The sequence below is a fragment of the Lutjanus erythropterus genome, chromosome 18 (genome assembly GCF_056507025.1).
Source record: "Lutjanus erythropterus isolate fLutEry1 chromosome 18, fLutEry1.hap2, whole genome shotgun sequence".
Taxonomy (NCBI): Eukaryota; Metazoa; Chordata; class Actinopteri; order Lutjaniformes; family Lutjanidae; genus Lutjanus; species Lutjanus erythropterus.
This window is the reverse complement of record NC_139334.1, coordinates 7,310,551-7,321,195: the sequence shown is the minus strand read 5'-3', so window position 1 is coordinate 7,321,195 and position 10,645 is coordinate 7,310,551. Positions and strand designations below refer to the sequence as shown.

Genomic DNA, 10,645 nt, shown 5'->3' with positions numbered 1-10,645 from the left:
TTTAATGAGATAGATATAATTTTTATTATTTCCAGCTCATGATGTGTATAATCAATAAATATGTCTTTCAAACATTAAAAATACTGTTATTGTTAATAGGACAAATAATCTTCCCAGATTAGAAATCTGCACAACAGAGTTGATGAATTGCATGCAGCATGTGCATGACTGTTTCATCAGATGGGAAAGGCCAATTTGCCAGCCTGCTTCACTGTGGCTTCTTGGGCATTGCAGCACTAAGCAGCTCGTACACAACATATCCACTCCCTGTGAAGAGATCAGACAAAAACACAAGCTAATTATCCTGACTTCAAAAAAACCTTGATGATGCATTGTCAAATTGCAGTCATTTTGCTTTCTAAGTGGTCAAGTCACTGGTATGAAATGTGTTTTATCCAAAAGACAGACTGAGACATCTGGAGTGAGCCTGACTCATCAAAATCTCAGACAATTGTTGACATACCAAAAACAGTGAGAGCCATTGTGGTTCTGTAGAGCACAGCGTCCTTTGACCCGCCCTTCAGATGGATAGGCATACCATTGTCCTCCTGTTCAAAGAGCAAAGAATGAGGACATATAGTTACAGGACTGCAACTAACAATTATTTTTGTTGCTGATTAACTGGCCGATTATTTTCTTGATTAATTGATTAATCATTTGGTCTATTAAATATCAGAAAACAGTGAAAAATGTTCATTCTACTCTCAAAGTCAAAGGTGATGTCTCATTTGTCAATCCAAAACCAAGAGACTTTCAGTTTAATATGATATGAAACAGAGAAAATCAGGAAATTTTCAGCCTTTTTTTGAATGAAAAATTAAACAATTAATCAATTCTTAAAAGAGTTGACAATTATTTTCTTTAATGATTAATCAATTAGATGACAAAATCACTGTAGCTCTATATGGTTATTTTTTTTAAAAGACAAAGTGAAGGTATATGAAGGACTTTTAGCTTCACGTGTGTCTGTTTCTACGGTATTCACATTTCTGTAGAGCTCATCTCTGGTAAACCGTAGCAATTAAGTGGTGGCATACAGTTACAGTATACTATGCAATGAAGCAGTAGTTGCTCTGGGATTTAGAAGTGAGGGTAGGTCATTTTTCAGCTATGGCTACAGTAATTTCTAACACTATGCAAGGATCAGCAAAGCCTGCCACAGTGGAACGTTGATTTTGCAATGGGTTTTTAATTAGCTGCTTGCAAGCATAATTAGTACAATAACTCCAGCCACAGCTACAGCCAAAGGTCATTTAAACACTGTATGGGGAAAATCCACTGATACTTATCTGTCAGGCTACAAAGGAGATAAAATTAGATTCTGTCTCCAGAACCTAGGAATAAAGTAGAAACTTTAACATTATCATTAACAGTATCAAAAGCTCTCATTCTTCGTCTCACTTTAAACACAGACAAATGAAAAAGTTTAAAAATTCCATCTCAAACAGGCACATACCTACTTTAAAAGTATGATGAAAGGTACTCAAATTTACATTAAGATTGTGATTTCTGTCTGAAAACTGTCTCATACCCACAATGCTACATAAATCAGGTATACTGATTAGAGTGAACTCATACAAATTAGCTCAGATATGCAATTCCAAGTGAGTAAGTCTGTGGGAAAGTTCTTTATAAGGCTAGACCACTTGTGTGGCTTACAGGAGTCACACAGCTTCTGAGACACATTTACAAAGAGCAGATGGGATAATGATAGGATCATACGTCAACACACGTTATCCTTGTCCTCAGAGAGATTAACCCTACCTGAAACAGTTTTTGTTTTTCCTTCACAGTGTTATCAATCTGTCTGCGGGCACTGCTGGTGATGGACCGCCTGGAAAGCTGCCGAAGTCCCTGGTGGTACAAACAATTAACTGAGGATTTCATAGTTTAAACATCATTTCAGTCTGACAAACAGTGGATAACGATATAAACAACTAGTTGACACTGAAATGAGATTAGAAATTACATGAAATAGTGGCACAAAGTTATAAGAGTTTCTACGACATTAAAGCACTAAACTACTTTGAAGCAAGTGTGCTAAAAATACTACTAAGTGGTAGTTAAATGGTGTCATCTGCTGGCCAAACCTATACATTGCATGTGTATGAAAGGATTTAATGGAAGACTCAAAGTCAAAACAGAGGTCAACTCACTGCTGTCATCTTCCATTACTTAGTTCAACAAAGATGGTACTCTTAACTCTGAAATTAAGTTGTTTCCTCACCTCCCACCAGCCACTTACATATCTTACTAGTAATTGTCTGGTGGTTGACGCTAATTTTGTGACCTGGTGGCAAGTGCATGACCATTCTTACATCCACTATTTTTGTCTGAAATCTATGCAGACTGTTTTGAATTGGAAACACACAAAGAGTTACTGGTACCGGACTAGGAATGAAACGTTTTCATGATACACTGCAATAAAATTCTAGATATTTGGTGTTACTTTTTCAAATTTTAATTATTGTAATAAAACTTTTTAAAAAATGAAACATGGATTTGTTGTGTCAATGAAAGCACTGCCAAGACTAACATGATGTCATTTGAAAATGTAAAGAGTTTTTCAATATAAAAGGCGTTGAAATTATTTCAGTGTGTATCAGTATTTCTTCAAAATTGTCAGCACATTTTAACAATACAGCAAAGATACTGATAACTGTTTTAATTTTAGTCACAATAATCGTAATATGAAATTTTCATGCCATCATTTCATCTCAGGTCCTGATTTCATTCCCTGGTGTCCAAATATATTTGATTAAAGACTGACTTTTCTTTTTCTCAAAACTCCCCTCAACATACAGCATGTTTACGTTCAGGTATTCTGATCGTTTTGCCGATGGAGATTATGAGTCTGACGAAACGACGCCTTGTTCGTAGTTGTCAAATGTTTTATGTCGAGTTGAAGCGAGGTTTTAAAGATGAACATCTTGACCAGTATTCGGCTTCGTGTGTAAAATCACGAACTTCAACGCGTCTGTTTTTTTAATGCTCCACTTGTTGCCTAACTAACCTCGCAGGTTCCGTGTTCCTGTCACACAGGTCAAATCTGGACAAGTTAGAAATACACACTAACAACACCGTATAACGATTAATACTCTCTATACTGTATTTTTACACAAATTACTTTTCTATTTGATTTACTCTCATCTGCTAGCGTGGTAGCGTTAGCTAAATAAAGTTTGAAAAGATTAGCCTGGGACCATTACTCGTCGTCAGAACTAGCTAAGTTGACGTTAGCGACGATTACAAGTAGTATTTAAATACACCATACTAACATTTTAATGAAAGAACTAACGTTTCATGATAAATACAACAAATTTATCGTATTACTTACCATAAGTTGTCTGTACATTTTGGCAAACTTCTCTGTAATGTATAGCTACGAGGTAAAGGCACAGCACAAGGACGGACACTGACAGTTTGACTTCCCACAATCCCTTGGTGGGACTGTCACATCCGGTCGCGTGGGCTTCTTATTATTAGCGTATTATTTCATACAACTATTTTTATAGATTATACAGGGGAGGCCACCAGAAAATATTTTGACTCTTGGCAACGGGTTGTACCCTTTGTAGAAATGTGTAAGTTTTAAAACTTTTCTCCTCCGTTCTTAAAATACTTACCATTACTATTCCTACCTATTTCTTCATTAATGTGTAAGTAAATCTGTGAACATGTATAAAAGAATTACATTGGTATATTATTGTATGGACGTCTGCCTGCACTCCAATTTCCAGGGGTGGACAGAAACTTAACTGTCTCATGTTCAAGTTTTATGTATTTTGTGGTACATGTATATCTGAAAATAAAAACCTTGATTAAAAAAAAAAAAAAAAAATCTTAAATCTACAATAACATCACAAATGACACCAATACATTGACCAAGTTGTTTAATTGGACCCTACAAACGTTATAAAAACCCATAAATTTCCAATTTAAACGATTATCTTGTTATTAATAAATCAAGAACTCAATGTCATAACAGAAGATGAAGTGAAACAAGGGGAAACTAACAGATGTGACACTTTTAAAGTGCATATCATTTGGTCAACATGGAAGAATGCAAGTTAACTTAACACACAGGCCACACTGTAAAAAGAAAAGGGATTTGTGCTCTACTCAGCCTGAGATGCTGCCCAGAGTCTTAACAATTAAGAATACTGGATATAGTGGCATAGGATATTATTTCAATCATTAACCAGCATTAGATTGTAATTTTAAAAATATGCCTTATAACTGTATCAGTCTCTTTACACAACCAGTCACAGAGGAGGGTAGATAACCACACTTTTGGTGCTACTTGTCATGAGTATTCTACTCTCCACGGTTAAATACTTCTTGACAAACATAAATGCTTACCATATTAAACGGCATGCAAGCAATGAGTATCCCATCCTGTATTCAAGGTAATCTCAAAAACCACAGAGGTATGTCTAGGAAATATAATGGTACATTCATCAGCAGGACATATTACAGTACATATGGACACAAACTTGCTTTAAAAATACATACATCCTTCAATAATTAAGCCATTCGCAAAGCACTGCTAAAATAAAACACAGATACTTTGATAATGTATAGATAAATAGAGGATAAAAACTTTCTTTTGAGGACAAGAAATGACATTCTCAGCAGCTGACGTGAAGCTATATGCACCGAGACACAGACGCTAGCATCCTTCTTTTGCCCTACACATAAACACAGCTTTTGATGATACTTCAGATAATGCTGTCCTTACAAAAACACACAACAGACAATTAGAGACCAGTGTAACACACTAAACTCAACAAGCAGTCCAGAACGGACCCCTCAGGGTCACCCATGCATGCAGAGGCAGGAAAACGCAATACGAGGACCATTTAATTTGGGATATCTGCGCTGTTGTTGCGTGTATCGTATTTATGGTGGATGATGAGCAGTACCACGCCCAGGAAGAAGCAAATGGAGCCCACGGTGATGTAGGCAATGCCAAGGAAGGGGTTTTTCCCTCCCATCCAAGAAATGGTGCTCAGGATCATCCGCTTGCGACCATCAAAGCTGAGCACGGGGTAATCTGATTACACACGGTTAAAGGAAAATGACTGGAAGCTCTGGACTGAGAGAAAAACAGATTCAACATCAGGATTCATAGGCTACATCATCTACTCACTGACTTTAAACCTTTCTGCACTGCACTGAGAAAAGTACAAAGGATATTTTCACAGAGTGTCAGTAAGTGATTCATTTAATTATTGCCCAATCATACAGTGCTGCAGAGATTGTATATTTTTGTAGGTCAACCTGGAGGTTAGCATCACTCTGGTTTGCTCAACATGCAAACCAGACTTCATGATACTTAGAAGTTTTATTCAGCAACATAATCTTCACAAATGAACACCACTTTGAAACATAAATATGACTAATGTTCAGCGTGTTTAATTTCCACGCCAACCTCTATAGTCTCATTTGGCCAGTTGTTAGCAATCACCTTTTTTGAGACAAGTAAAAGCTTCAAAATTCAGGAGTAAGGCATTAACTGACAACTAATTTGTGTCAACCACAGACCTTATTCTAGGCATCTAACAAAAAAAAAAACCCATTCAAATAACCCCTGGAGATGAGGGAACCAGAATTGCAAATATGCCAACTCATTTCCTGATTTTAGGACTAATACCTGCAGCACTCTATTGTTTAGGTACACTCTACGCTTTTAAATGGTCAACAATGTCAGTTGACTCATTTCCAGTTTAGCTCTGTAGAGTGACAAGAGTTTTAGTACAACTACGTTTACTTGCTGGTTTTAGGAACTGTCAGGATGTGTCTAAACATGACATACAAGCTTCTACACCTGGGGTCTTTTTCAAAAAGCTGTCTTACTGAGATATCTGGATAGCTTTGCTGAGAAGAACCATGAACGCCCTTAATCGGGAACATGTGCCAATATAAAATGACCTGTTTTGGGTTTTGGTTCTCAGCATAGTTTTACAAATAATTCACTAAACCAGTTTCTTGAGAACAACCCTGGTGTGGACTTTAAATAAACAGAACTGGTGTTTGTTTATTGAACCCTCTGATGGCAAACTGATGACAAACTAAATATAATTTGTTCAAATATTTACTTTATGCTGTTTAGGTGTTTTGCTGTTTCTATTTGTCACTCTCTGTGGACAGGTAATCTTATCCTGTGAAAGGGACTGCAGCAGTGTACTATTACTGTACTACTGTCTCATACTGTTGCAACCCTACCTACAGAGTTTCATGTAAAGAAACAAAATTCATACTAGCCAACCCCACAGCCTGTGTCTAGCTCAAGTTTTGACTGTGCAGCAATTCAAAGGATACTGTATGTGATGTCCAAGACATAGTTGCCGCTGGGTAGGGTGGGGGTCGTGCTGGGCTTCTTCTGGATGATGCGATAGAGCTTGCGAAACGTGGGCAGCGCAGCCGTGCGCATCCACACAATGAAGTCCTCGTTGATGAAGCCGTTGTTCTCAGGATCTGACGGATCCAGCTCATACACGGGCTTCCTCCAGTTCACCGGCTTACTCGTGTCTGAATGAAAACAAGAAACCAAAAAAAGCTAGTCACTGCAACTAAGGTTTTATATGAGCCTAATAGATCCAATGCACAGTTTGCTACAATCACCTTGGAAAGCTACAGTCAGGTTGCTGTTTCCACCAGGGTTCCTGAACTTCACGTGCTTGTCTGTCCACCATGCAATGCCCTTCTTTACCAGAGGAATGGCATTTTTGGTACCATTGGAATCAATGTGATACAGCTCCAGGGTGTCTGAAAAAAAAAAAGACGCATTATTGTTACATTAAGTGAGTGCAGCAAATGAGCTGATATCAGAGTTCTGTTATACACAGAGCTTTTAGTAGGAGCTCCAATGATTAGATAAGACTTGAACCCATGTGTATCAATAACCCTTACATTGCTGAAGAATATGCAAAGCTGTTCACCATGTCTCACCTACCATTGAAAAGGCTGTTAGCTATGGCCCCACATGGAGCGATGGGCAGTCCACCACTTGTACGGTACGGTTCACATTCCTTGCTGGGGTTCTGTAAAAAGCAGCCAGTGTTAAACCAATGCAAAAGCCATTTATTTAAATGCATGTTACTCATATTATAAGAGAACAAGACTTCAGGATTATACCGTCAAAGCAGACCGGTCACCATTAAGCTGGCTGTCATCCCTGGACTTCACATAGCGTCTGTGGTTCTGATAGAAGTTGGATAAGCCGTAGTACATAAAGACATTGCTCTGCAGAGGAGGAGAGATCAGAGAACACACAGAACTTTATTTTAAATTTAACCAAAGGTTCACATGTGCCCTCTAAAGTTTTCTTCATGCTTTCATTTTACCCCTCTCTGTCCTTAGTTGCCCCTAAAAATGCATTATGTTAAATTATGACCAAAATCTAAGGTGTACTTCCTGAAACTGTTGAGATGAAAATGCAACTGACTAAGAGCTTTTTATAAGTAATCAATAAAAGCTTTCTGAAAGTTGCTGGGTGGCATATTTTCAGACTAGAATAATCAATGATGATGACTGCTCCAAACAAACCCTGAGTGCACCTTTGTTTAGATTTAAAATAGATCTTAATGGACATTTAGTGTCAGGTGGGCTGTTTTTTTCTTTTATTGCACTCCAAGCAACACTATCAATTTTGAAGCTGAGGGCATGTATTATTCACAGGGTCGGCATACTGTAAGCTGGTGCTCACCTCAAATGGCTGTGACAGTGTGAAGGCCACAGTGCAAAGACATGGCGTCGTGCTGTTCCAGCTGAAGTTCTTGGCACAGCTGTAGCATGGACTGGAAGGGTCAACACCAGTGTAATCAATCTGAAAATGAGTTTAAAAAAAAATAGCAGAACTTAACATACTGTTACGTTACGTGTTGACATACTGTTTCATACTGTTCCTAACACACTTGATAACCAGTTTAATCAGTACAAGCAGATACATTTAATACAGTCTAATACAACCAACCTGCAATGAATTCCACTTTTATGAAGGTTAGAGTATTTTGTTTTTGTTGTTTTTAAGAGGGGTTGTAAAGGCTATTTTGGAGGCTTTTTAATATTTTGTCTAACCATCATTGATATGAACCTGGAGTTATACTGAAAAATATTTCTAGAATTTCTCTAGCCTCATTGATCTAAGTTGAGTATTGTACTATTTCATTACACATTTTTATTGCAACAAAATAACCATTTTCCATAAACAAAAGCACATGAGAAAGACAGACAAAGAAACAAAGTATCCCCTACCACCTGCTGCCCTAGTATGGTAAAAATGAGGTACTAATTTATGTAATAAATTACATATTACAACATAAAGTAGACCACAGGGGCAAGTTTCCATAAGGGCAGAAAAAAGACCCATATTTTTTCATGTGTTGCTAGTTTCCTCCTTACAAGATCTTTTCAGGTGTACTATAGGATGTTAATTCATTTAACTACTGTCTCTGTGAATAAGGAAGTTTAGTTTTCCAGTTCTCTACAATACACCTTTTCCCAGCTGTGTTCCCATCTAATATTAAGTATTTTTATTATAGTTTTTTTTTTTTTTTTAAAGTCCTTGTGTGTCTCTCAAGACCCTAGGGTCAGATGGAACTTAAGTTTTTACAATATCTGGACTTATTCCTGTTATTTGTTATTTGTGTTCTTGTCGTGTCATAATATTAATCAGTATTGCAACAATACTAAAGTGATGACTATTGGAGCTTCAGTACAAGACTTTTCAGAGATAATTATCAGGAATGTGGATATAATGACCAAGCGGGTAAAAGCAAATAATAGTTCAGATAAAATGAGTTAAAAAAAAATTACATCACTGAAAACCAGGAAAAGACAAGGCTTAATGCCATATCACGATATAAAAATATCCCAAATCTAAGATAATATGTAGTTTAATCTAACAATTTTGATATAATACTGACACACTGCCCAGCCCTATTAATTTATGAGGAACTAAGTTCTACGGTGCACCTTTCCTGTAATGTTAGAGGTGGTTGAGACTGGCGGAGGGACATGATGTAAACTAGTGAGGTTGTTCTCCCACTCTTTAAGCAGACTTTAAAGTGGACCAAGTTACAAAGATAAATGTTTCGGTGTTCTTGCGCTACCCACAGCACTTAGCTCCGAGTAGTTTATTTTAATACATGTATTTTTTTTAAATCAAGTTTCTAATAATGGCCCAGCGTCACAATAGTAACCGTGGTTGAAACAGACAGTGTAGAAAAACCTAGACGAAGCTGGTCAGAGTGAAGTTGTGAAGCTAAAAGATGTTACTGTACCTCGAACTCTTTGATATTGTTGGATGAGACGTAGAGGCCGATGCCGATGGGGATGAAGATGAGACCGATAACGAAGAAAGCAGGCAGCACGGTGCCCGCCGTCAGGATGGGCTGCCAGGCCGGTAGTCTCTGCTGCTTGAATGCCGTGTTGTCCGGCTTTTTACTTTTCACAGCCCCGGCGCCTCCGTGACTCGAAGCACCAGAGTGGTGTCCGTCCTCTTCCTTAGCGTTGTAGCTTGACGCCATCATGGCTGCAATCCGCTCCGAGCGAAAATAATCTACTGTAACAGTTTGTTAACAGCACACGGTTCCTAGTTAATCCCACACGGCGAACAAGAGACAAACCGTCAAGGCAAAGTGTAAAACTGTCGAAGGAGTGACATTTACGGTCAATCTAGTCCAAGTATCCACTCATTGTACAATTGATTTTTATCTGTTTTGTTAATCCAATCCGAGAGGAAGGAGCCGGAAGCTTCTGAGCCAATAGGATGATGATACGTAGCTGTTACATCATCGCAGATAATGAAGACGCCCCCTTTTCACATTGTCTGCTTAGGACAAACATCTGATCACAGATAAATGTACACAAATGCAGTTCTACAATTGAATTCCAAGTATGAAAGCAAAAATGTTGCAAAAAAATTAATTTAACAAGCAAGCTGACACCTGACTGATAAATTTAATAACGACTTAATGTTGAATTTACTTAGAACCATCCACTTATCTGAACTGTTTGAATCCACTTCTTTTAAATTTCTAGTAGGTAGGTCTATTTTCAAGTTGTGCAAGTTTTAAAACTTGATGCAGCATGATAAGTATTTTTGCTTTATTTTGTCTCACAAATTCAGACAAGATTAATCCATTATTTAAAAAAAAAATGCTCAACTGAAGTCCATTCAGGCAATAAAATTAAAGGTGAAAAATTCAAAATTAAACTTTGGGGCCACCAAGGTTCAGCTGCTGAGCCTAAATTGAACTGATCAGACATTTGTCATATGATCCAAGACAGAAAAGTTAAAATGAAAGACAATAAAAACAGAAAGAGAGACAGAAATCCAGTTGTTTAATTTTGTACAACTTGAAATTATCTTCCATAAATTCAAGTAAAAGTTTTTTAGAGCATAAATTGATTTAATGCACTGACAGGCTACTTGAATTCAACTATGTTTATAATGATATGATGCTAAAAATGTTTTAATTTGATCAATTATTTATCAGTTTATTCTTTTTAATAATTTTAACTGTATTTTAAAGTTCTCTGTATAGCACTTTGGTCAGCATCTGTTGTTTTGATGTGCTTTATAAATAAATTGGAGCAAATATTGTGGTCTTTCTTTGCTTCTGTATAGTTTCTTTTT

At 37.2% G+C, this 10,645-nt stretch overlaps 2 protein-coding genes across 2 annotated transcripts; both read right to left on the bottom strand.

Moving 5' to 3' along the window:
• Nucleotides 1-3,488, bottom strand: LOC146310549 (cytochrome c oxidase subunit 7A2, mitochondrial-like). The gene is made up of 4 exons (XM_084742008.1): nt 3,338-3,488; nt 1,765-1,854; nt 464-548; nt 1-267 (listed from the first exon to the last, which is right to left on the bottom strand). The coding sequence occupies exons 1-4, from the start codon at nt 3,353-3,355 to the stop codon at nt 209-211; spliced, it is 252 nt and encodes an 83-aa protein (XP_084598134.1). The 5' UTR covers nt 3,356-3,488; the 3' UTR covers nt 1-208.
• Nucleotides 3,489-3,878: 390 nt separating this feature from the next.
• On the bottom strand, nt 3,879-9,762 carry cdc50aa (cell division cycle 50 P4-ATPase accessory subunit Aa). The gene is made up of 7 exons (XM_084742007.1): nt 9,288-9,762; nt 7,712-7,831; nt 7,141-7,248; nt 6,959-7,046; nt 6,628-6,771; nt 6,325-6,534; nt 3,879-5,056 (listed from the first exon to the last, which is right to left on the bottom strand). Exons 1-7 carry the CDS (start codon nt 9,534-9,536, stop codon nt 4,863-4,865), a joined length of 1,113 nt encoding a protein of 370 aa, XP_084598133.1. The 5' UTR covers nt 9,537-9,762; the 3' UTR covers nt 3,879-4,862.
• Between the last annotated feature and the right edge of the window lie 883 nt (nt 9,763-10,645).

Bases quoted from the DNA above. Each gene is read 5' to 3' on its own strand.
- LOC146310549 (XM_084742008.1), bottom strand. The intron at 549-1,764 runs GTAGGGTTAATC...CTCTTTGAACAG, and splicing joins AAAAACAAAAACTGTTTCAG to GAGGACAATGGTATGCCTAT. The intron at 268-463 runs GTATGTCAACAA...ATCTCTTCACAG, and splicing joins AATGGCTCTCACTGTTTTTG to GGAGTGGATATGTTGTGTAC.
- cdc50aa (XM_084742007.1), bottom strand. From the start codon at position 9,536: ATGATGGCGTCAAGCTACAACGCTAAGGAAGAGGACGGACACCACTCT. The intron at 7,832-9,287 runs GTACAGTAACAT...ACTCATTTTCAG, and splicing joins ACAATATCAAAGAGTTCGAG to ATTGATTACACTGGTGTTGA. The intron at 7,249-7,711 runs GTGAGCACCAGC...CCTCCTCTGCAG, and splicing joins CACTGTCACAGCCATTTGAG to AGCAATGTCTTTATGTACTA.